This window comes from Staurois parvus, unplaced genomic scaffold (genome assembly GCF_062004578.1).
Source record: "Staurois parvus isolate SC_StPar_1 unplaced genomic scaffold, SC_StPar_1.0 ptg002181l, whole genome shotgun sequence".
NCBI classification, from domain to species: domain Eukaryota; kingdom Metazoa; phylum Chordata; class Amphibia; order Anura; family Ranidae; genus Staurois; species Staurois parvus.
Window position 1 is genome coordinate 167,854 of NW_028319977.1, and position 27,836 is coordinate 195,689.

General features: G+C 40.4%; 1 protein-coding gene across 1 annotated transcript; it reads left to right on the forward strand.

Annotated features, from left to right (window-relative positions):
- Window positions 1–5,081: 5,081 nt before the first annotated feature.
- On the forward strand, window positions 5,082–5,933 carry LOC149431675 (taste receptor type 2 member 8-like). The gene has a single exon (XM_089665328.1). The coding sequence runs from the start codon at window positions 5,082–5,084 to the stop codon at window positions 5,931–5,933; it is 852 nt and encodes a 283-aa protein (XP_089521454.1).
- Window positions 5,934–27,836: the final 21,903 nt, after the last annotated feature.

Sequence of the window (27,836 nt, forward strand, 5' to 3'; positions counted from 1 at the left end):
ACATTAAGGGACCTTAGAGCCCATTTTATGGTCAGAATACAGAGAGTGAGAACATGCATTTGGCAAAATGCACCAGAATTCCAAGACACAGCAGCAGAGATACGCCGTATGGAAAAGGAGTAGGATAGCTCAGCAGGACTGAGGTTGGAGGGATGGTGGAGGGGACATTTGCAGATGGGCTGCTATCTGACGAGGTTAGAGAAACTGATAGAAGGTAGCTACCATCCTACCGATTGTGTATATGTGAGAGTCTGTGGTGCAGTATTATGTGTAGATCTTGTGTGTGGGCTTTGTAGTGTGGGATTGCATTCAGTTGTCCTCTATTGTGTCTAAACCAACCCCCCACTTGGCTCAAGCAAATGCTCATAAACGCACATAAATGCGGTATGCAAACGTGGCTAAACAGACGTTTTTTAACCTTCGTTTTCCAGCAGTCAGTTTCCATCGTTCAGAAGAGTTTTCCAACTGTCCCGTGTACATGTAGCCTAAGTCTAACATTAATGTCCCTGGGGAACTGTCCTATCTTTTGCTCTGATCCTACTAATTTGTATGGTGCAGGGGCAGACTGACCATTTGGAAACGCGGGCACTGCCCAAGGGCCCGGGGTCAGTAGGGGGCCCCATGAGATGCCCCTGGTAACTTTTTCATAGGTTTTTTTGAGTTTGGGCAAGGACACAGGGGCCCCATGATCCCCTATTGCCCGGGGGCCCCATGAGTTGTCAGTCCACCCCTGGTATGGTGTACTGAGTCTCTACCATATGTGGGAATCCACATAGATGAGGTTAAACGACCTCAACTATGGGGCCCTTCTTGACAGAGTAAACTCTGATCTCCAGACATAGCAAGGTTTCTCCTTCACTTGGCTAGAGAGGATAAAGTCATTAAGATGACCATCCTTCCACATGGTATTTATTGATTACATATTATTCCAATCACCCTCCTTCACACCTTCTTCAGATGGACGAGGAGAATTTTCTCAACTTTTGTGGCATGGGAAGAACCCTAGATTAGCATACACACTCTTACGTAGATTGAAAATAGATGGCGGACTGAGCCTCCCTGACATAGCTTTATATTTTAAAGCAATGGCTTTGGTGTGCATGTTGAATTGAAACCATCAGTCTGCTGATAAGCGTGCCGTTAGAAAAGTCTATGGCAGGCAGGAATCCTGCTGGCGCACCCTGGATCCTGGCCACACATAAAGGTCTTTCTGACTGGACATTACCATCCCTGTCTGTGATAGACTGAACACAAATGAAGATCTGGTTCCAAAGATCTCTCATTTGTCTCTGTTCACCTGGTTCACATTGGGTGAGGATGTGCATTTTTTTCAAACAGGGGGTGGTTAAAAACACCATTTGTGTTAAGTTGGCCCCTACTAATAAATTTCTACCCCTGGAAACTTTTAACCACTTCTCCTCCACCCTATAGCAGAAATACTGCTACAGGGCGGCAGGGGTGCACAAAGTCATGTATATATATATATATGATTTTTCATTTCAGGGTAACTGGCGCACGCACTCCCTACCTGCACCACCATTCGTGGCCGCGGCTGTCAATCATCAGGTACTGCGGTTACTGTCTGCAGTGTATTGTCACAAGTCTGGATATCATGGCTCAGAGCTCCTAAGAAAGTCAGAATTGTAAATATCATTGATGTTGGCATGCATTTATTTTTCCAGAGCTTGTCACACAGTTTGCTTGAGATATACAATGTACGATTTTATGTCATCTGTTTCTACTATACCAAATTTCAATAAACGTTTGATCATAAAAAAAAATGCAATTCGGGAATACTGACATTTGCAAAAGGAAAAATATAAATGACATTTCCCTACTGGCTTCTTTTTTTTTTTTAAAAAAGCACATTTTTGCTCACTGATCAGTTGCTAGTGCTTACAACCCATCAATTCTATTTGTTGATTGGTTGTTAGAGGTTACTGCACATCATTACTGCTCACTGAATAATTGCTAGAGGGTACTTCACATCCTTACCGCTCACCCATTGGTCCTTAGAAGTTACTGCACATCATTACCACTCACTGATTGGTTGTGTCAGGGCAGGGCTGTGGAACGGACAGGTAGGCCTAGTGGCATGGTAACGCACTGGCTGACGACAACCACCACCAACAGACCGAAGTCCCTCAGGGCGCGGAGTCTAAGTCCCAGGCTGCCCTTCACCAGGGCCCCTGATGGTGGGGATGGACTTGACACAGCCAGGAATCAGGTTTTATGTCATCTGTTTCTACTATACCAAATTTCAATAAACGTTTGATCATAAAAAAAAAATGCAATTTGGGAATACTGACATTTGCAAAAGGAAAAATATAAATGACATTTCCCTACTGGCTTCTTTTTTTTTTAAAAAAAAGCACATTTTGGCTCACTGATCAGTTGCTAGTGCTTACAACCCATCAATTCTATTTGCTGATTAGTTGTTAGAGGTTACTGCACATCATTACTGCTCACTGAATAATTGCTAGAGGGTACTTCACATCCTTACCGCTCACCCATTGGTCCTTAGAAGTTACTGCACATCATTACCACTCACTGATTGGTTGTGTCAGGGCAGGGCTGTGGAACGGACAGGTAGGCCTAGTGGCAGGGTAACGCACTGGCTGACGACAACCACCACCAACAGACCGAAGTCCCTCAGGGCGCGGAGTCTAAGTCCCAGGCTGCCCTTCACCAGGGCCCCTGATGGTGGGGATGGACTTGACGCAGCCAGGAATCAGGTCGCGGCCCCCCGAGACACCCCGGCTGCGGTAATGGCCGCCGCCAATGACGTGTAGCTGGTGAGAATGACAATAGCGTAGTCAGGCAAGCCGGGTCGACAACAACGGGACAAAACAGTACAGAACAGTAGACAGAGAATCACAGTTCACGGGCCGGGTTCAGCAACGGAAGGTCAGATCGAAGGAAAACACAGAGAATGGTCTTAGTCACAAGCCGAGTCAGAATACCAGAAGAGTCACGAGCGTATACACAGAGCTGTAGCAAGACAAAGACACAAGACACAAGTGCAAAGAGCATGTGTGGATCACAGGCTTATATGTACTCAGCCACACCCCTCTGGGGGATGGACCTCAAAGACCTGAAGGCATAAAAGCTTCTCACCATGCTCAGCAGAAATCCAAGATGGATGCCAGCACATGGAGTAACATAACCTCTGGGAAAAGGTAGGACCTTGACAGGTTGCTAGAGGTTGCTGCACATTATTATTGCTCACTGATTGGTTGCTAGAGATTAAAACAGATTACTACTGGTCACTGATTGGTTGCTAGAGGTTACTGCATATTATTACTGCTCACTAATTGGTTGCTAGAGGTTGCTGCACATCATTACAGCTCACTGATTGGTTGATAGAGGTTACAGCACACAATCTCCTCCCTTCCTACACCACAGACTTCAGAGGGGACAAGACCCACCAATAGACAGAAAATTATAGAACTTGTTATTAGCAATGAGCATAGCAGAGAACACACAACTATGAAGGTTGTCTGAGTGCAGGTAGGAACAGAGCCCAATGTGAGCAGCATCTCCGAGGATGAGCTTCCAGGGTACATAAAGACTGCAAGATTGAGGGATGCACTTTGTACGAGGTGCAGGGTTAAGGGTTGAGCAGTGTACGGAGTTTAGGGTTGCGCTCTGTATGCAGAGCAGGATTGAGGGGTGTGCTACTTATGCAGTGCAGGGTTGAGGGGTGCACTATTTACAGAGTGCAGGGTTGAGGGGTACACTTAGTATGGAGTGCAGGGTTGAGGGGTACGCTGTGTATGGAGTGCAGGGTTGAGGGATGCGGTATATATGGAGTGCAGGGTTGAGGGGTGAGCTGTGTATGGAGTTCAGGGTTACATTGTGTATGGAGTACAGGGTTGAGGGGTGCGCTATGTAGGGCAAGCAGTGTTGAGGGGTGTGCTATGTACAGAGTGCTGGGCCCCACAACAATGACTAGGCCCTGGACAGCTTCCCATTTTGCCCCACGTTAAAGACAGCCATGCTTATTGCCCATTCAATGTGTTTCTTCAAAAGATCTTGATGAATTAAATGCTGGTTTGAAGCCAAAGGGTAACCACACCAATATTGATCTCAATTTAGACTTTTAGACTTCTGTTTGCTCCCTTTGCATTTTGTAAATTGATAAAATTAAACAATCAAAATATATATTTTTGAAAGCATTCTTACTTTACATTTCTTCGCACCTACGTATAACCTATACACAGTACTGTATGTCTTGTCATTTCTTTCTTGTCTTTAAAAAAAGACATGTCTATTGCTGTACTCCAAGTAAAGCCTAAATATGAACTCATGAAATATTTTCAGTTGGCCTCAGGAGATCAGGCACTGAGATGATGGGCAAAAGGCCCTGCTCTGGAGATTTATTTGCTGTTCTTGGAAAAAAAAAATTTTTATTATTGTATTGCAAGTAAAGCTTCAATAAAGCTCATGTACTCATAAAATGTTCCCCTTTAACCACAAGGAGATCAGGCACCATTTTATGAAGGACAACTCTGGGAATTCTGCATGTTCTTATGTGATGTACATTTTTTGATAGCTACCATACATAAAAAAAATATTAAAAAAACACCCAGTTACATTTCTTCCTATCCATTTAAGTTCTTTAATACTTTATGTTGAGTGCTAAGGACATTTCTATACATTAATGACTTTTATACTTTCATGAAGTGTTAAGGACATGGTATAAGGACATCCTGGGCTTCCTGAAGCCTTCATTTGATGCATTTTGGATAATGTCCTGATTTCAGTGTTGCATCGCATACGTCAGAACAAAAATAACTGCGGCACACAGGTTTCCATTCAAATGTTTTGACTATAAAATAGCTTCACAGATTTCAGTATCCAAATGTCATGCAAAATATGAAGCAAACAAATCTATCTTTAATATATCCTCTGGACTCTCATATCTCACAGAGCAGCCTTTGTCAAACACTAAAACCTTTCTGCTGGATATATACAGAGAAAACAGATTCTCTGTGAACAGTACAAGTTACCTTGAGGAAAACATGTACGAGTATTTTGTTTTAGTTTCTTTACTAATTATTATTGTTGCTTTGATCCTCATGGGGTTCTTTCTAAATGGATTCATTTTTTGGAAAAACGTAATTGACTGGTTACAAGGTAAACAGCTACAAGCTATTGACATCATCATGGCAAGCCTGGGCTTGGCGAGGATAATTCTTCTCATGCATTTAGCATTTGCAACTTTTTTGTTATTATCTGCTGAGTTTAGGGCTTTGGTTAGGAAATATTATGACTATATATACACCACTGACTTATTTGTAGACTTCTGCAGCCTGTGGTGGGGCACTGTGCTCTGTGTCTTCTACTGTGTGAAGATCACCAACTACAGCAGCAGATTATTCATAACACTCAAGATGAGAATCTCTAGGATGGTCCCTTGGCTTCTTCTGGGGTCCATGGTGGTATCTCTTCTTTCCAGTCTTCCATATGGATGGTGTGTAAATTCATTTCACAAGGTAAATTCCACCCATATTAATGGAACAATAAGTGAAGATATAGAGCTACACATAAACTACATCAGTGTACATATTATCGGTATTGCTGGATCCTTTGTCCCATTTCTCATCTTTTGTGTAGCCACTTTCTTGTTGGTGGTACCACTCTTCAAGCACACCCAAAATATGAACAATAATAACACTGGATTTACAAAAGGTCAACTTGATGTCCTTTTAAGTGCTATTAGGAATATGCTCTCATTTTTAATCTTTTATATCCTCTATTTTATAAATGGAATTTTGTTGCCCCTGAGTTTTCAGCTTAGCAATCTTTTTTTTGCTTTAGTATGCCTTATTTTCCTAATTGCCTACCCAAGCCTGCACTCTGTTGTGTTAATCATCAGCAATGCAAAACTGAAACAAGCCATTATTGATGCTCTCCATTGCTTAAAGTAAAGTCATTGACAATAAGGTACTTTATATGGCTTATAGGTGTACTATAAGGCCATGGTGTCAGTGCAATATTATTTTTTTATGTGAACAGTAAGGACGTCTCACCAGGTTCCTTCAACTATGAGACATTTTTACTCCTGATTGCATGATGTATTCTTCTGTCAGAATACAAAAGGATTTTCAGGAAGAGGAAAAAATGCAATTAAAACTCAGACATCACACAACTTTAAAGGTGAGGTCTTTAGTGTGCAGTGACCTGATGTAAGTGATTCTTCAAAGCTGAAGTGTGAGACATTTTAACCCCATGAAGATAAGGAATACCCGGCCATGAAACAGATGTTGCTATCCGTAGAACGCTTAGGGAACTGAGCCGATTGCTATAAGAATGGACTGTCTACATTGTTTGACCAGTTTGGTGTGAAGAACATTGAGTGGTCAGCTCAGAGCCTTGACCTCAGCCCATACCTTTGGATCTAGCCTAACATAAGGAGTTGGCTTTACAAACACTCTTTTTACTTATTGAGAACAATTTTTTCACAGGCACAGTTCAACACCTTGTGGAAAGTCTTCCCAAATGAGATGAGGCAATATAGACATTATAAGAATGGAGACAATATAGACATTATAAGAATGGACTGTCTACATTGTTTGACCAGTTTGGTGTGAAGAACATTGAGTGGTCAGCTCAGAGCCTTGACCTCAGCCCATACCTTTAGATCTAGCCTAACATAAGGACCTGGCTTTACAAACACTCTTTTTACTTACTGAGAACAATTTTTTCACAGGCACAGTTCAACATCTTGTGGAAAGTCTTCCCAAATGAGATGAGGCAATATAGACATTATAAGAATGGAGACAATATAGACATTATAAGAATGGACTGTCTACATTGTTTGACCAGTTTGGTGTGAAGACCATTGAGTGGTCAGCTCAGAGCCTTGACCTCAGCCCATACCTTTGGATCTAGCCTAACATAAGGACCTGGCTTTACAAACACTTTTTTTTACTTATTGAGAACAATTTTTTCACAGGCACAGTTCAACACCTTGTGGAAAGTCTTCTCAAATGAGATGAGGCAATATAGACATTATAAGAATGGACTGTCTACATTGTTTGACTAGTTTGGTGTGAAGAACATTGAGTGGTCAGCTCAGAGCCTTGACCTCAGCCCATACCTTTGGATCTAGCCTAACATAAGGACCTGACTTTACAAACACTCTTTTTACTTATTGAGAACATTTTTTTCAAAGGCACAGTTCAACACCTTGTGGAAAGTCTTCCCAAATGAGATGAGGAAATATAGACATTATTCTCTTAGTTTTGGAATGAGATTTCAAAGAAGTTCATATAGGTGTAATGAGGTACAGTACCTTACTGAGGCAATAATCCTTCCTGTTATTCCATTCAAATTTACTAAGAGTAAACAGGTTTTTTTTTTTTGCTTTTTTGCTTTCCTGCAGATATGCAGTGTATGGGATAATAGGCAATTGGTGCTGAATATGCATGTCATCATACAGACTTAGTAACCTGATTTTTAAAAATATTTTTGTACTTCTTCAAATTTCAGAACTGCAGGTGTATGAGGTAGATCCCCTAAACCTATTAATCACTTGCCTACCAGGCACTTTCACCCCCTTCCTGCCCAGGCCAATTTTCAGCTTTCAGCGCTGTCGCACTTTGAATGACTATTGCACGATTATGCAACACTGTACACATATGACATTTTTATCATTTTTTTGGGACATTCTTTTGGCGGTATTTAATCTCCATGTATTTTTAGCTAAACAAATGAAAAATGACCAAAAATTCAAAAAAAAAACTTTTTTTCTGAGTTTTTTGCAAACAGGTAATTCTTCTCCTTCACTGATGTGCGCTGATGAGGCTTGACTGATGGGCACTGATAGGCTGCACTGATGGGTACTGATGAGTCGGCACTGATGAGGCTGCCCGGATAGGCTGCACTGATGGGCACTGATGAGGCTTGACTGATGGGCACTGATAGGCTGCACTGATGGGTACTGATGAGTCGGCACTGATGAGGCTGCCCGGATAGGCTGCACTGATAGGCACTGATGAGGAGACACCGATGAGGCTGCACTGATGGGCACTGATAAGTGGCACTGATGAGCACTAATAGGTGGCACTGATAGGTGTCACTGATAGGCGGCACTGACTGGCAGCACTGATGGGCACTGACTGGTGGCACTGGTGGACACTGACTGACGGCACTTATGACCACTGACTGGTGACACTGATGATCAATGTCTGGTGGCATTGGACACTGACTGGCAGCACTAATGGACACTGTTGGGGCAGCATTGATAGACATTGTTGGGGCTTGGGGATGCACTGGACTGCCTCTGATTTTTAAACACATTTGCCAATTACTGGCTCTTCTCTTTCCTCACGCTGTGACAGTGCGAGAAAAGTGCAGCTGATAACCAGCAAATGTATTTACATTGTGATCAGCTGTGTCAATGGACGTATTAAAAAGGTGCTATGATTGGCCCATTATCATGTCATGTGATCAGCTGTGTTCTACTGACATTGCGATCACAGAGCTCGCCGGATGCGCTCCCCAGGAGGCGCACAGGAGGCGCAGTTCTGGAGGATGTCATATGACGCCCTCCCATAACTAAACAACTGTGCTGTAGCCACCATTCGGCTGTAGCCCGGTCAGCAAGTGGTTAAGGACTAAGTGTGTAACTTGGATGCCATTCAATCTAACCTACAGACCGCACTTCTGGAGAGGTAGCAGTTTGGACCCACTAGGGTTTTGACAACTGAAGTCTTTCCTATCTAACCGCTGAATAAACCTTAGGTAACTCTACATTGCCTTGACTTCCCCCTTTTACCCCTTAGGTATTTTTAATGTTTTTTATCAGTAAACATTTTGTAGATATACGTTTGTTTGGTGCTTTACAGTACCGCATAACAAAATAATAAAAAACTTTTACATTTGTAACTAACTTTACTAGGCTGTACAGAAAACACATGATTTTTGTGTGATAATTTGAACAATTATTAAAAAAGTGTGTATTTTGTATCTAGAATAAGACCAGCTGTTTAACCCCTCGCCTACAGGGCACTTATACCCCCTTCCTGCCCAGGCCAATTTCCAGCTTTCAGTGCTGTTGCACTTTGAATGACAATTGCGCGGTCATGCAACACTGTACCCATATGAAATTTTTATCATTATTTTGTGACAGATAGAGCTTTAGTTTGGTGGTATTTAATCACCTCTGGGATTTTTATTTTTTCTTAAACAAACCAAAAACCACTGAAAATTTTGAAAAAAAAAATGTTTTCTTAGTTTTTGTTATAAAATTTTGTAAATAAGTGATTTTGCTCCTTCACTGATGTGCGCTAATGAGGCTGCAGTGATGGGCACTGATAGGCTGCACTGATGGGCACTGATAGGTGACATTGATGGGCACTGATGAGGAGGCACTGGTAGGTGGCACTGATGGGCATTGACAGGCAGCACTGATGGGCACGAAAAGGCAATACTCATATATGGAACTGATAGGTGGCACTGACTGGCACTGATAGGCGGCACTGACTGGCACTGTTAAGTGGCTCCGACTGGCACTGTTAGGAGGCACTGACAGGCAGCACTGACGGGCGCTGATAGATGGCACTGATGCACACCGATAGGCGACACTGACTAACACTGATAGGTGGCACTGATAGGCAGCACTGATAGGTGGCACTGACTGGCATTGATAGGTGGCACTGAAAGGCAGCTCAGATGGGCACTGATATGTGGCGTTGATGTGCACTGGTAGGCACTGAAATGTGGCATTGATGTGGCACTGATGGGCACTGGCAGGTGGCATGGATGAGCACTGACAGCTGGCACTGATGGACACTGACAGGTGGCACTTCCGGGGCTGCACAGATCATCAGGGCACACTGATTAGTGCCCTGATGATCAGTGTACATGTCCCTTCTGAGGGATCCTGATTACTGGCTCTCCTCTGTCAGTGTGACAGCTCGTGAGGAGAGAAATGCCGATAACCGACATTTCTCTGTTTACATGCGATCAGCTGTGATTGGACACAGCTGATCAAATGACCGAGCCGACATCTTTAGCTCTTACCATTGATCGTTGATCCGCTGTGTCCAAGGGACACAGCGCACCGTCGATTGCCGCGCTGCACGCTCCCGGAGCCGGGCATGCGCGGTTAGAATGAGAGGACGTCATACGACGTCCTCCCAGAACGAGAGAACAGCCTTGCGCCCCTCATTGTACTATATATCGGGCGGGAGACAGTTAAAAAATAAAAACAACAATTTTTTTTTGCATTTAACATGTATAGACAATTGTAAATATCTTATAAAAGAATAGATTCAAAAGAAAACATAGCCTCGACTCTCACCAAAAAAAAAAAATAAAAACAAAATGTGTATCAAGTTAAAAATGTAAGAGCTCTAGAATGATGTGTTTTTCCATTATATTATATCATTTTATATTTGATGTCTATTTCTAGATGTTATGTACTTTTTGATGTGTCGATACTCCCTTACTTTTCCCTTACTATATCCTTGTAAAACATTGTAATAAAGTAAATTATAGTATATTAAAAGTAGCCAAATGACTCTCGGTCACTTGTCTTATGGAACTGTTTTTTGTGATTTTTTTTATTGACTGCTTGTAGACCTACCCCCTGATGTACAGAACCAGGTGTAGCTTGCACATGAGAGTCCATGTGGGGGTTCTAGATAGATCACTGGGAAATTCTGCATAGATAACTGAGTAATCTATTCTGGGTAATGTATTCCTTCAAAAAACCCATGTGGCAGTTAATGAACTTGATAACTTATGGTAAAGCCCAGTTCCGGGTATCATCAGGCCAGTTACGTGACAAGCAGGATTCTCTTCCTTGGCAGCATATAGCCCATTTAAGGCATCCTCCAAACTTGTTTTTTTAAAGGAACTATGTATTTGTTATGTTGCCCTTTAATCCTTTTTAAAAAACCTGCTCCCTGCCAAATGGTGAGGTTTAAAATATTTTTTGTATAGGTTCATATCCCACATAACAGTTTCCAGATATCCATGCCTTTTAATAATGATAGATGGCAAACTGGCCTTGAGAAAAGTTTAAAAATAATAACAAGATTCAGCACCCTTAGACCTAAAGGGGTTCTTGGTTTTTCTTGGTTCTTGGTTTCCAAGCTGGGTTCGGCAAATATTCAGTGAACCCAACCCAGGCCAGTTCACTCACTTCTAATGAAAATGTCATCTGAACCAACTATAGCAACTGCTAATGTTGCCATATATAATCTGTCACCAAATAAATAAAAAGTGATATAGCTAGTGCTTTAAGACATCAAAAAGCAGCTTGGATAAGATCAACCCCTGAAATCCTAACTATAATAATAATAACAAAAAATGCATAATAATAATAATAATAATAATAAAGTGCAATGGTGACATATAATGCGCAATCTTATGCGCTAACAAAGTGAACATATGTGTAATGCAGTGGTTCTCAACCTGTGGGCCGCGACCCCTTTGGGGGTCGAACGACCCTTTCACAGGGGTCGTCTAAGACCATCGGAAAACACATGTTTCTGATCTGTAAAGAGCAGCTACTGTGTAGAAAGCAGCTGCTGTGTTGAAAGCAGCTACTCTGTTAAAAGCAGCTACTGTGCTGAAAGCAGCAGTATTGGAGGTAAAACGACACATCATGAATTATATTTACTGGGTAAACAATTTTATGGTTGGGGGTCACCACAACATGAGGAACTGTATTAAAGGGTCACGGCATTAGGAAGCTTGAGAACCACTGGTGTAATGTCTTTAATAAAGACAATAATTGGTAAAATGTGACATCATTTCATATTGACATAACAACAACCAATTTGATATATATAAAAAGTCTTTAAATTATTCAAATAAATTCAAATAAATTGCGCCAGTTTTCCTGGGAACTTGCGTCAATGGTAATATGTGCTTGTGACTTCAGTGATATGAAGAAAAAAGGGGTGTGCTTGCACTCACCAGACGTATAGTGATAATGCGCATATAATGTAAGTAGTCATCTAGGACCCAATGGATGAGTGACACTCCAATGGCACTGGAAACAACCTGGGTAAGACCTCCGGACCTCTCGGTGGATCCTTTCAAAGGATGGGGACTCCTTGCTGTCTTTAATACCCAGTAGTAGATAGACTCAGCAGGAACACCATCTTTAGTAGCTCAAAATAAAGCCACCAAAAACAAAGGGCTAATATAGTGTAGCAATTTTTTATTTTCCAATAATGGTGTACAAATTAGAGCAGCATATTAAATGATATGCTCTGATAACAGTCCATAGCCATAAGTAAACATTGGTGGGTAGCAACAGCTACAAATAGGTAAATGATAGTAAAGTTGTAGCCAGTATATATGATTGCATGCAAGTCAGGAACTAAAATGGCCGCTGGTTTAACACATGGCTTTCAGGAGCTCACAACAATGAAATAGGTGCGGCAAGCCAGTACCCTGACGCGTTTCGTGCAATGGCACATTGTCAAAGGGTCGATATTCAGTGAACCCAACCTAGGCCAGTTCACTCACTTCTAATGAAAATGTCATCTCAACCAACTATAGCAACTGCTAATGTTGGCATATATAATCTGTCACCAACAAGTGGAAATATTGGCCACAGGAGATCAGGCACTATTTATCTGGGGGGCACCTCTAAAAGCTCTACATGTTCTTATGTGATTTACTTTATTTTAAATTTACCAATCATTGGTTTCTTTTCTATCCATTTATTGCTCTTTTATACTTCTCATGACATACTAAGGACATAATATAAGGACATCCTGGGCTTCCTGAAGCCTTCATTTGATGCATTTTGGATAATGTCCTGATTTCAGTGTTGCATCGCATACGTCAGAACAAAAATAACTGCGGCACGCAGGTGTTCATTCAAATGTTATGACTATAAAATAAGCTTCATATATTTCAGTATCCAAATTTCATGCAAAACATGAAGCAAACAAATCTATCTTTAATATATCCTGAGGACTATCGTATCTGCCTGTGTCCAACACTAAAAACCTTCTGTTGGATAGGAAGAAACTAGATTCTCTGTTAACAGTAGATGTTACTTTGAAGAAAACATGCATTCTGCTTTTCTGATTTCTTTATTGATTATTATTTTTGTGTTGATCTCCATTGGGTTCTTCCTAAATGGATGCATTTTTATGAAAAACGTTGTTGGCTGGGTAAAAGGTACAACTACAAACTATTGACATAATCATGACCAGCCTAGGTTTGGTGAGGATTATTCTTCTCCTGTTTCTATTAATTGCAACTTTTGTCTTGACTCCTCTTGATTCTTTTAATTTGGTTAAGATATATTTTGACTATATTTTTATTGCACACGCATTTGTAGAGTTCTGCAGTCTATGGTGGGGCATTGTTCTCTGTGTCTTCTACTGTGTGAAGATCACCAACTACAGCAGCAAATTATTCATAAAACTCAAGATGAGAATCTCTGGGATGGTCCCCTGGAATCCTTTTGTTTGGATTGCCAACATTCCAGAGAAACTGCTCTCCTAAAACTCACAAACGATCTACTAATAGCTAAAATCAATAGACACTATTCTGTACTCCTACTTCGAGAACTCTCTGCTGCCATTGACACAGTGGACCACCCCCTCCTCCTAAAAAACTTTGATCCTTTTGCTTCTGTGACTATACTCTTCTCTGCTTCTCATCTTACCTCTTCCGCCACACCTTTAGTATCACATACAGTACAATTTTACTTCCTACTCTCCTCTATCTTTTTCTGTTGGGGCCCCCCAAGGATCTTGGACCTCTCTATTCTTCATCTTGGTCAGTTGACAGCATCCTATGGCTATCCAATACCATTTCAATGCTGATGACATCCAAATCTATCTCTCTACCCCTCAGCTCACTCCATCAGTCTCCTCACACATTATTAATTTATTAACTGACATATCAGTCTGGATGTCAGACCACTTCCTTAATCTCAATTTATCCAAAAACAAGCTCATAATATTTCCTCCTCATGTGTCCTTCCCTTGATTTCTCTGTCCTCTGACTAAAAACCATGCCAAGCTGCTAGGTATAATCCTGGACTTTGAACTAACCTTTTGGCCCCACATCCAATCATTGTCCAAAGCTCACTGCCTCAACCCACACAACATCTCCAAAATACACCCCTTCCTAACCAATGGCACCACAAAGCTTCTAATTTACTCTCTTGTAATATTTTGCCTCGATGAAAACTTTATGAAAAAGAAGAAAATCCTTGCACTTGACCCAATATCACATGTAATGAAAAAATAATTTCAACACATAAAAAAGTGTGCTGTTCACTTTAACTGTGATAAATGAATGAAGGAATATGTGCAAACTAAAAACTCATGTGTCATCAAATGATATATAATATTCAAAACTGTGCAACCTGAAATGCATATACCATCAAATAATATATGATATACAGTGCAGTGCAAAATAAACGCATATATATCTAAGTCCCCAAATGTGAAGAAAAAAGTGCTGCGTGCTTGATTACTCTTCCAAAAAAGTGCTGCTGTGCTCAAAATTGCTCCTCAGAAAAACAAACAAGCCTCTTACTGAACCAAATCGATCTCAAGCTATAGAGATCAAATGAGCAGTGAGTGTCCAAACTCCACACAGACACTCTCACTGACAAACCCAGGGAGGGAGGAAGGATGGTTGACTGCGTGTTCACACCAGGAACCGGGTTAACCACTTCATACCGCTCTCCACAGTATTATATGGAAGGGTTTAGACAAGAAAATCTTCATAGTGCAACCCCGTAGAAAGCAAATGTTTATTATAGCTAAAGTATTGCACTTAAATTCAGTTGAGTAAAAGAAAGCAATGGAAAGACAAATAAGCCGCGGTGTCAGTCCGTCGGCTGGTACATGGTGACGTCACAGAAAGACTCTGCCCAACTCGTTTCCCCAAAAATGGTGTTCTCTGGGATTGGAGATCATTCCAATTCCAATCTTTTACTCAACTGATGGTAAGTGCAATACTTTAGCTATAATAAACATTTGCTTTCTACGGGGTTGCACTATGAAGTTTTTCTTATCTAAACCCTTCCATATATTACTGTGGAGAGCGGTATGAAGTGGTTAACCCGGTTCCTGGTGTGAACATACAGTCATCCATCCTTCCTCCCTGGGTTTGTCAGTGAGAGTGTCAGTGTGGAGTTTGAACACTATCTGCTCATTTGATCTCTATAGCTTGAGATCAATTTGGTTTGGTAAGAGGCTTGCTTGTTTTTTTGAGCACAGCATTACTTTTTTGGAAGAGTATTCAAGCATGCAGCACTTTTTTCTCCACATTTGATTTGGGACTTTCATATACTGTATATATATATATATATATATATATACACTGTATATATATATATATATATACAGTATATATGTTTATTTTGCACTGCATTGCACTGTATATCAAATATTTTTTGATGGTATATGCATTTCAGGTTGCACAATTTTGTATATTATATACATTATCATTAGATGACACATGAATTTTTAGTTTGCACATATTCATTCATTTATCACAGTTAAAGTGAACAGCACACTTTTTTATGTGTTGAAAGTATTTTGCCTTGACTACTACAGCTATAATAAACATTTGCTTTCTACGGGGTTGCACTATGAAGTTTTTTTTGTCTAACCCTTCCATATATTACTGTATAGAGCAGTATGAAGTGGTTAAGCCGGTTCTTGGAGTCTTTCTGTGACGTCACCACGTACCAGCCGACAGACTGACACCACGGCTTATTTGTCTTTCCATTGCTTTCTTTTACTCAACTGAATTTAAGTGCAATACTTTAGCTATAATAAACATTTGCTTTTCTACGGGGTTGCACTATGAAGTTTTTTTTGTCTAAACCCTTTCATATATTACTGTGGAGAGCGGTATGAAGTGGTTAACCTGGTTCTTGGTGTGAACACGCAGTCATCCATCCTTCCTCCCTGGGTTTGTCAATCCAGAGTGCTGGTGTGGAGTTTGGACACTCACTGCTCATGTGATCTCTATAGCTTGAGATCAATTTGGTTCAGTAAGAGGCTTGCTTTCTGAGGAGCAAAGTTGAGCAGAGCAGCACTTTTTTGGAAGAGTAATCAAGCACGCAGCTTTTGATTGGGGACTTAGATATATATGCGTTTATTTTGCACTGCGCTGCACTGTATATCATATATTATTTGATGGTATATGCATTTCAGGTTGCACAGTTTTGAATATTATATATCATTTGATGACACATGAATTTTTAGTTTGTGCATATTCCTTCATTCATTTATCACAGTTAAAGTGAACAGCGCACTTTTTTATGTGCTGAAAATATTTAGCCTCGGCTACTACAACTCCCTTCTCATTGGGTTACTTTTATATAGGCTATCCTCTCTTCAGTCCATCATGAATGCTGCTGCCAGATTCGTCCACCTTACCAAACATTCAGTGTCCCCCATCCTTCTCTGCCAATCCCTCCACTGGCTTCCACTCACCCAACAAATGAAATTCAAAATACTAAGAACAATTACAAAGCCATCCACAACTCGGCCCCCGAGCTAACCTAGTCTCAAAATACCAACCTAGTTGTTCTCTTCCTAGTTGACCCTCCCTCTTAGATTGTAAGCTCTAATGAGCAGGGCCCTCTGATTCCTCCTGTATTGAATTGTATTGTAACTGTACTGTCTGCCCTCATGTTGTAAAGCGTTACGCAAACTGTTTGTGCTATAAAAATCCTCCCATGCTCGCCTTCAGGACTTCTCCTGAACCTCTCCCATCCTATGGAACTTCCTACCCAAATTTGTCCAACTCTCTTCTTCTCTGTCCACATTTATATGATCCCTTAAAACCCTTCTCTTCACAGAAGTCTATCCTGCCTCCACCTAACAACTGTACTTTTATTTTCTCCATCAGCCCATCCCCCACAGTTATTACCTATTGTATCACTTGGCCCTCCCTTTTAGATTGTAAGCTCTAATGAGCCGGGCCTTCTGATTCCTCCTGTATTGAATTGTTTTGTAACTGTGCTCTCTGCCCTCATGTTGTAAAGCGCTGCATAAACTGTTGGTACTATAAAAATCCTGTATTATAATATAATAATAATAGAACATCTGCATTGACTTCTGTTGAGTTAATGCATTTGTTTAAGATATACAGTATGTTCACTGTATTGTCACCACATAAGTATTTGTAGAGTTAGGTAGTGTTTGGTGGGAAACTGCACTCTGTCTATTCTACTGAAGATCACCAACTACAGCATTAAATTATTGATAAAAGATAAGAATCTCAGGGTTAGTCTCCCGGCCTTCTGGTCTTCCATATGGATGGTGTGTATATTCATTTCACAAGGTAAATTCCACCCATATTTAGAATGGAACAAGCAGTGAAGCTCTAAAAATACAGAAAAACTATGTCAATGAACACATTATCATCTTGATGATTTATGTTGTAACCCAACTCTAGGTATCCTCAAGCCAGTCATGTGACAAGCAGGGTTTCTCAGATGATGTGCCATTCTCTATGCTGTAAAGAACGGTGCTCAAGTTAACCCCTTGGCGCCGGGGCCTCCTGGCTCTTTAAGGATTTAGAAGTCGGGAGGCAGGGCGGGGTTTAGGGTCATGTGACCGCCGTGACACGCCGCCACGGCGGTCAAATGATTGGGAAAGGTCCCGATCGAAAGAGGAGATCGGGACCATTCCATGAGTACTGGACATGTGTGCTGGGAGTGCGCAGAGCGCACGCTCTCAGCACATATGTTCTTTTTTATTAGAACGCAATTGTGCGGTCACTCGGCATCTAGGCCTAGATGCCGGGAGGCTGCACATTTGCGTTCTGCCGGCGGAAGAGGTTAAAACATAAGCGGTGTTCTCTGCAGTATTGTACTGTGTGCTGATGCACTCTAATGGGGTGTATGTGCATGATACTCAGGTCTAAAACTGGAAGAGGACCTTCAGTGACAAATGAGGGCACCGCTGGAGATAGTAAACATACATCCCAACATAAATCAAAATGTGACAAAAAGGGACACCCTGAGACAAAAAAATAGCACATAAAGCTGAATGTTGAGTTTGGCCTAAAGCTTATATTGCCAGTCAGTGGGAAAATAAATACCCAGAGTCTGGGGGCAGTAGGAGGAAAAACATATAAAGGGTCTCTGGGCAGCAAATACCTAGCCTCGATGGTCAGCGGGAAGAAAACATTTTTGACTTCAGTAGTCATTGGAAGGAAAAATATGGATGTTACTATTGTTGATATGCTTCTAAAACTCTTAGTTGCCTGACTTTGTCTTGCCTCAATACTTGCTTAGTCACTAGTGAGGAATAAACATGCACCAAGTGAAATAAGAGGAATCCAGTATAGTACCTGATGAAGTGTTACAACCTTTGGACTATCATGACAGCCAGGCAAGTACAATTTTCAAAAGAAGATTTCAGCAATGTCAGCTTATATTTCAGTTATATTTGTAGATGAATAATACAGCAACTCCACTTTTTTCCTGTGTTGACAGGATTACACTTAAAATGGTTTTAAAGGCTTAAGGTATTTTACTAATGTATTCTCCTTATTAAAGTAAAAAAAACCTTCTGTGCCACAGTATCCCCCTCAGCCCCCCTCTGCCCGAGCATTGGCTCCCTCCTCTCTTTCCCCACTCACAGAGCAGATTGATGTATGATGTCAATGACTCCCGTTGCTGTAAGTCAAATCCTGTTATGTGGGAGTGGGGGGCAGGCAGTTTGGCTTGGGATCAACCCCTTTGAGTGTCCCAATAGGAAGTAGCTTCCTATTGGGGCACTCACTGAAGAGGAGAAGCCAAGAACGTAGGAGGGGGACCCTGTAGGATATTGTAATTTTATATATATATATATATATATAAAATATATGGTGTATTCTCACATTATTGAACAGGCCAGCATAGGACTGGGCTAGATGTATTTTACACAACAAAAGTATAACCAAAGACTCTTTGTTATGTTAATTTTATGCAAGATCACCTTGGCACTTGGGCGCCAACTAGTCTCCATTGCTTTCTTTTTCAAGCTTGGTCACTGTTAAGCATGTGTGGACCCAGTACACTTATCGTACATGTAGGATACTGTAAAAAAAAAACACATATATATATATATATATTCATATATATACAGTCGTGTGTGTGTATGTATATATATATATATGGTGTATATTCACGTTATTGACCATTATTGACCAAAAGGGAAAAAAAAAGGATAGCCAAGGACTCTTTGCTAGGTTAATTTTTTGCAAGATCACCTTGGCACTTGGGGGCCAACTTGTTACATTTCAAAGGAGGTAATTTGCAAACTTGCAAGGGTGATAAAGTGCAGATTGCTCAGTCAGACTTGAAAGGACTTGGCCAGCATCTACTATCTAATAACATAAAAAGGGGTATTAAGTATGGTAAATAGCATTCTTAAATAATAATGAATGTGATAAACCAAATAACCACAAATAATAGCGCAATCCTAAACTAAATCAATAAATAAATATATCCACCACCATACAGTTGCAAGAAAAAGTATGTGAACCCCTTGGGATTACGTGGAATTTTGCATGAATTGGGCATAAAATGTGCTCTGAACGTCATCTAAGTCACAACAATAGAAGAACACAGTCTGCTGAACATAATACTACACAAACATTAGATGTTGCCATGGTTTAATTGCACATAACAGGTAAACATTCACAGTGCAGGGAGGAAAAAGTATGTGAACCTTTGGACTTAAATAACTGGTTGACCCTCCTTTGGCAGCAATAACCTCAACCAAACATTTCCTGTAGTTGCAGATCAGACCTGCACAACGATCTGGAGTCATTTTGGACCACTCCTCTTCACAAAACTGTTTCAGTGTAGCAATATTCTTGGGATGTCTGGTGTAAATCGCTATCTTAAGGTCATGCCACAGCATTTCAATCGGGTTGAGGTCAGGACTCTGACTGCGCCACTCAAGAAGGCGTATTCTGTGCTGTTGCAGCCATTGTTTTGTTGAATTACGTGTATGCTTTGGGTCATTGTCCTGTTGCATCACCCATCCTCTGCGGAGCTTCAGTTGGCGGACAGATGATCGTACGTTTTCCTGCAAAATGTCTTGATAAACTCTGGAATTCATTTTCCCATCAATGACAACAATCCGTCCAGGCCCTGAGGCAGCAAAGCAGCCCCAAACCATGATGCTCCCTCCGCCATGTTTTACAGTGGGGATGAGGTTTTGATGTTGGTGTGCTGTGCCTTTTTTTCTCTACACATAGTGTTGTGTGTTCTTCCCAAACAACTCAATCTTGGTTTCATCTGTCCACAGTATATTTTGCCAGTAGTGCTGTGGAACATCCAGGTGCTCTTTTGCAAACTTCAAACGTGCTGCAATATTCTTTTTTGACAGCAATGGCTTCCTCCGTGGTGTCCTCCCATGTACTCCATTCTTGTTTAATGTTTTCCTTATTGTAGATGTGTCAACAAAAATGTTAGCATGTGCCAGAGATTTCTGTAGGTCTTTAGCTGACACTCTGGGATTCTTCTTTACCTCATGCAGCATTCTGCGCTGTGCTCTTGCAGTCATTTTTACAGGACGACCACGCCTAGGGAGAGTAGCAACAGTGCTAAACGTTCTCCATTTGTAGACAGTCTGTCTTACCGTGGACACATGAACATCAAGGCTTTTGGAGATACTTTTGTAACCCTTTCCAGCTTCATGCAAGTCAACAATTCTTGCTCGTAGGTCTTCTGAGAGCTCTTTTCTGCGAGGCATGGTTCACATCAGACAGTGCTTCTTGAAACCAGTAAACCCAAAACAGGTGTGTTTTCTTTAAGCGCAGGACAGCTGTCAGCAACACATCCAATATCATCACACTGATTGGAGTCAAGGTTGGCTCACTCCTGGCTCCAATTAGCTCTGGGAGAAGTCATTAAGCTATGGCCACACATACTTTTTCCTCCCTGCACTGTGAATGTTTACATGTTATGTGCAATTAAACCATGGCAACATCTAATGTTTGTGTAGTATTATGTTCAGCAGACTGTGTTCTTCTATTGTTGTGACTTAGAAGACGTTCAGAGCACATTTTATGCCTTATTCATGCAAAACTCCAGTTAATCCCAAGGGGTTCACATACTTTTTCTTGCAACTGTATATGTGCAAAAATATTCAGTGCTAAATCATATATAGGAATTCCCCATATAGCCCATTCAGAAAAGTCCATATATCAATGATCCTCAATAAATGAAGCAATGAGATCCTCCTTCACCAATGTGATATCCAGTGCACAGAACACCCCATCAAAATGCACACTCACCATGTGCTGGTAATAAACCAGCATATTATTTTATATACAGCATTCCACCAGACAGGCTGCAACTCAGGAAAATCCTCTCATGTCCAATGAGCACATATGAATGAAAAGAATACTCGCCATAGTGCAATATCATCCAGCAAATTTATTGTAAACCCCCCCCCTTTAAAAACCGCACTCACAATGAGCAAATATATACACAGCGTTTGTTAATATTCAGAGCTACAAGCTCTGTATCCAGCGTCTCACCAGCCTGCCTACACTCAAGATGGCGATTGCGTGGTCCGGACACGTGCATCAGCGTGCGTAGTGACGTCACCGATTAGCCACACCCTGTAAATAGCATTCTTGTTTATCTAATTAATGGTAAGAGAATGCAGTTTAGGAAATATCTAGACAAGTATGATTAGAATTTATGACTGCATCTGTGCAATAGCCTAAAATGCATTACCTGTCACCCAGAAGATCAAAGGGGCTACTAAAAGTAGCCAATCAGAGTGCTTGTCATTCTACTGAATTGGGAGAATGTGTATATTTGGAAAGGTTCTTTTGGTTAAGTTGTGACAGGAGAAAGTGGGTCCTCTGAGGGTTTCTGATGATTGCATGAGCAGGGGCGGACTGACAACTCATGAGGCCCCCGGGCAATAGGGGATCATGGGGTCCCTGTGTCCTTGCCCAAACTCAAAAAAGCCTATGAAAAAGGTACCAGGGGCATCTCATGGGGCCCCCTACTGACCCCGGGCCCTCGGGCGGTGCCCGAGTTTCCAAATGGTCAGTCCGCCCCTGTGCATGATTATTCTGGGTACCCAGTCATATGCCTTGTCTGTACCTCTGTGTTATGGATTGTCACTGAGCTGATTAAATGCATCTCTCTGGAAAAGAACTGTTGGACTAGTTGCTGCGGGAAAATACATTTATAAATACACTCGTCATCTGTCCAATTGCTATAAAAGGAGGATTAAGGCTGCTCTGTGCAAAACCATTGAGCAGGTAAGTATATCATGTTTATTATTTAATGTACCATCCACCCCTACTTATATGCATGATGGCACCGATCAGTGAGCATGCAAGTTTTTCAGCCAATGGTTCTTTGCAGAAGCTGTGGTTGGCCTGCAGGTATGCCATTTAGTCCCCATTTTTAAACGTGTGATTTGAATTGAATCCCATTATTGTCTATGGGCCCTATTCAAACCTATGCAATGTGCTCCTGTAATTTGAAAAAAAGGTGTAGATGATTCTTTTGGTCTTTTGCCATGTGTCTTCTTACATTCCCTGAGACTGATTAATTTATTCCCATTACCATTGAGGTATTTGTATATCGCTATCATATATCCTCTTGTGCGTCTCTTCTCCAGGGAGAATAAGTTTAATCTTTGTAGTCATTCGTCGTAACTGAGGTCTTCATGTGCATTGTTGTATGTTATTTAAAGGAATTGTGTATTTAAAAGATAAAAAAAAGATTCAGCTCCCATTCAAGAGGGTTCAAGTGCTAAGTTCAGGGTTCGTGGTTTTCATGCTAAGTTTAGCAAACGTCCAACAAACTGAACTCAGGCCAGTTCACTAATCACTATTTTAAACGTGGTCTGAACCAACTTGGAGTCAACTGACACATTAACAGCATTTTCTATGTGTTTGCAATGTAATCAGTCTGTATTTCTTATTAGACAACATAATGGGCTATGCTTTTAAATATTCTGGGATTTTTTATGTATTTACTAAATTAAATAATATGTACCTTTTTGCTTGTCATCCTGGATAATGGACATGCAGGATGCCTGATATGTTTTTGCAAGAGTTATTACACACCAAGCTAATCAATCCCCATTAGCATTGAAGGAGTGGTCTACAATTGACCTGTGGTTGACATTATGTCTATTTATCCATGGGGTGGACAGACAGATACTCTAAGCTCTGATGAGGAGGGTCTCACCCTCAAAACTAGTCAGATTGTCTGCCTGGTAGCAAATGAATTCCTGGCCACACAGAGCATTCATATTCTGTTTCCTTTGCCAGTTTGGAATAATGGCACTAACTGATGCCTTGTGCCTTTTGACTTTTGTGAGTATGTTTTTGACATTTGCTAATTTTAATAAACATTTGAAGGTAATGCATGAAGTAGTGTACTTTCTCTTTTGCATTTTTTTGTGAACCAACTGTAACAACTGCTAAATATTCCCATTTGACCACAGGATATCAGTTGCCATTCATGCCAGGGACACCTCTAGGAACATTGCATGTTCTTATGTGATGTACATTTTTTTATATGACATGCTATGGACATGTAATTAGGACATACTGGGGTTCTTGAGGCCTTCATTGGATGAATCTTTGATAATCTCCTGATTGCAGTGCTGCATCATGTATCCAAGCTAAAAATAACTGAGATGCTCAGGTTTTCATTCAAATGTTTTGACTATAAAATAGCTTCACAGATTTCAGTATCCAAATGTCATGCAAAACATGAAGCAAACAAATCTATCTTTAATATATCCTCAAGATATCATATCTCACAGAGCAGCCCGTGTCGAACATGAAAAACGTTCTGCCGGATATCTATGGAGAAACCAGATTCTTGGTTAAAAGTACACATTACCTTGAAGAAAAGATGCATTCTGCTTTCTTAATTTGTTTATCAGTTTTTATTTTTACTTTGATCGTCTTTGGATTCTTTCTAAATGGATTCATTTTTATGAAAAATGTTATTGACTGGTTACAAGGTAAACAACTACAAGCTATTGACATAATTATGGCCAGCCTGGGCTTAATAAGGATTTTTCTTCTTATGTATGTGTCATTTTTAACACTTTTATGGATTTCCGTTGAACTTAGGAATTTGGTTAATATTTGGTTAATCACCACATACATATTTGTAGAGTTCTGCAGTCTATGGTGGGGCACTGTGCTCTGTGTCTTCTACTGTGTGAAGATCACCAACTACAGCAGCAGATTCTTCATAAAACTCAAGATTAGAATCTCTGGGATGGTCCCCTGGCTTCTTCTGGGGTCAATGATGGTGTCCCTTCTTTCTAGTCTTCCATGTGGCTTGTGTGTATATTCATCTCACAAGGTAAATTCTACCCATATTCACAATGGAACAAGAAGTGAAGATATAGAGCTACACATAAACTTTGTAAATTTTTACATTATCAACATTGCTGGATCCTTTGTCCCTTTTCTAATATTTTGTGTAGCCACTTTCTTTTTGGTGGTACCACTCTTCAGGCACACCCGAAATATGAACAGTAATACCTCTGGATTTACAAAAGGTCAGCTTGATGTCTTATTAAGTGCTATTAGGAATATGTTCTCTTTTTTAATTTTGCATATCGTCTATTTTGTAAGTGGAATTTTGTTGCTAATAAGTGTGGAACTGCACAATCTTTTGTTTTCTTTAGTATGCCTTATTTTCATGGTTACCTACCCAAGCCTGCACTCTGTTGTGTTAATCATCAGCAATGTAAAACTGAAACAATCCATTATTGATGCTCTCCACTGCCTAAAGTAAAGTGATTCACAATGCATGGCTGTAAGATAATGATTTCAGCACAATATAGTTTTTTAATATCTAGTTAGTGAATGATGAACCATTTTTATTCCCAAAGCAGACAGTTATTGTGGTAGAGGAAGTAACCCCAAGCCCAACTCAGACCAACATTGAAGATATGAACTTTGAAGTTATGAACTCACAACACATCTTTAAAGGCATGGACTTCTAAGAGTGGAGCAATCTATCTCAGATTTTTTTCCAAAGCCGACGTATGAGACATTTCATTCCAAGAAGCTAAGGAATACAGAGCTTATTGCAAAGACATTACTATACTTAATAATAAAATAAATAATTAAAGGAATGTAAATTTAGCAGGTAACTAAACCACTGACAAACAAAACAAAAAACTTCAGACCCTGAGGAGTTTAGCTGCCTGAATTAGGGTATATTCAAACACTGTAAGAACATGCCATCTACATGGTTTGACCAGTATGAGGTGGAGCGGCCTGCTCAGAGTCCTGACTTCAATCCTACTGAACACCTTTGGGATGAATTGGAATGCTGATTCTATGCAGGTCTTCTAGTCTAACATCAGGAATTGACTTTACAAATACTCTTATTGATGAATGCGAACTGATTTTCACAAACACACTCCACAATATTGTTGAAAGCCTTCCCAGAAGAGTTGAGACTATTATAGACACAAAAGGGGGAGAGGGGGGAGGCCATGTTATTTAAACCCAGTTATAAAAGTAAACAGGTTTGGATCGCTTGCAGGAGTACTTCTGCTCTTTTTTTATCAGAGAATGTTTTCCAAAGCTGAAGTATGAGATTTTTTTTTCCAAGAAGCTAATGAATACCCAGCTTTTTGGAAAGACATTACAAAAATTATTCCTAAAATAAAGAATCTGAGGAATGTAATTCACTGACTAAATCACTGACAAAAACAAAACAAAACTCCAGACTCCGAGGAGTTTACCTGCCTGAATTAGGGTATATTAAAACACTATAAGAACAGATCAGATATATGGTTTGACCAGTTTGGGGTGAAGGAACTTGAAAGGCTTGCTCAGAGTCCTGATCTTAACCCTACTGAACATATATTTGAAGGACGATTCTAGCCAGGTCTTCTAGCCTAACAACAGGATCTGACTTTGCAAATACTTTTTTGGATGAATGGGAATAACATTTTCAAATACACACTCCAAAATCTTGTGGAAAGCCTTCCAAGAAGAGCTGAGGCTGTTATAGACACCAAAGGGGGAGAGGAGGACCTCCATGTAAATCTCCTAGATTGTAAGCTCCAAGGAGCAGGGCCCTCTTTTCTCTCTTGTATTGAACTGTATTGTTGCTGTATTGTCTCCCATTATATTGTAGAGTGCTGAGCAAACTGTTGCGCTATATAAATCCTATATAATAATAATGTAAATTGTCATTGTTTTGGCATTAGATATTTTAACAAGTTCATATGTGATGGTCAGGGGATCACACATTTTTAGCCATATAGTGTACATTAACTTATGGATTCAATAATTAATTCTTCATAATATGGTGTATTTAAACCTAATGTAACATATCTCCCAGCTAACATTGAAGGAGGAGATAAAGAATCATCCTGCTCTGCAACTTGGATCTGCAAACCCAGGCTAAGGGCAAGTAACTTAACCCTGTAATTTCCTTCCTAATTATCGCTTTGCTGTGTCTTTATATACATATATATATTTTTGTGACATCGCTTTGTAAATATTTTATTGCACCTGTTTGACTCTTTTAGTAATAAATCTTTCTTCTGAAAGTGTTAAACTGTTTTTAAGCGCTTACCTGCAATTCACGAATTCCTGCCTTTTGAAGAGACTCTACTGTGTTTGTTTACTCCCTGCCCAATTGACCATATTGGACAGGTGACTTTTCAATCATTATAGTGTATTTCTGACAGAGTCCGTCTTCTCTGTACATTTCAAGACGGTGGTGGCAGTAGAAGGGTTAGTTGCGTAATTAACCCGACTCAGTAACAAGCGCATTCAGACTGCAGGCACCGATTGTAGCCCATTAGCTGGACAATCGCTGTGCAGGGTGCAGCTGGGTGGGGCCTTGTTACGTGCGTCACACCGCGGTTTTAGATCGGCCGGTCCTTCGGTCACGAGTTTGGTGAGAAGGACTGGGGTCTGATGCCGTGGCCGTGACGTATTACTGTTAGTCGCGGTCGTGCGATTGTCGCAAGTTGGTGGCGGCGACCGTGGATCAGTGACATATTGGTATTCTTCCTAAAATGCTGTATTTAAACCTAATAATAAAAGTACACAGGTTTGGATCACTTGCAAGCCCACTGCTTCCTTTGCAATGAAGTGTGGGTCCACTTTTCCATTGTGAATGGGCCAGTAGGTGATCAGTATGGTGATTTATGCAGGGATTTATTTCATGTCAATATAATGACTTAGATACCCATATTTAGTACTATGATTTTTTTCAAATACAGTATGTGTACTGCTTAAAATGTAAGAACTTTGGGTGTATGAGGTATAGTATTTTCTTGAATGTCCTAAAATCCACCACACAGATGACACTTCAGAAGAAGTGGTGGTTAAGACCCACTGAGATATTGACATGCTAAATAACCCATAGTTAGCTTTAAATTGCCTTAGTTAACCCTTTTTTAGGCTAGGTTCACACTGCTGCAATCAGATTTTGATCTGACTTTCAGTGCGATTATGTGATGTAACTTGGATGCTATTTGGATGTGGTTTACATATTTTGTGGAGCCAGAATCATACCAAAGTAGCACCAAAGCCTTTTTTCAAAATCACAATGCATTGCAATGCATTGATGTGAACGGGCACCATTGAAAACAATATGATTTCCATTGTCTGTGCAACTCAAGTAGCATCTGATATCACACTAATGTGAACCAGGACTTAAACCCCTTCATATTCTTTTTTTACCATTTTTTACAGTAAACATTTGTAGGTATATGTTTGTTTCTTTCATTTAATTGTTGCAGAACTGTGTAAAAATATCTAAAAAAAAAACTTTATATTTCTAAATAACTTTACCATACTGTGCAGCAAAAATATTATTCGGTGTGATATCGGAGTCAAAT

Coding starts and splice junctions, on each gene's coding strand:
- LOC149431675 (XM_089665328.1), top strand. CDS start 5,082: ATGGGGTTCTTTCTAAATGGATTCATTTTTTGGAAAAACGTAATTGAC.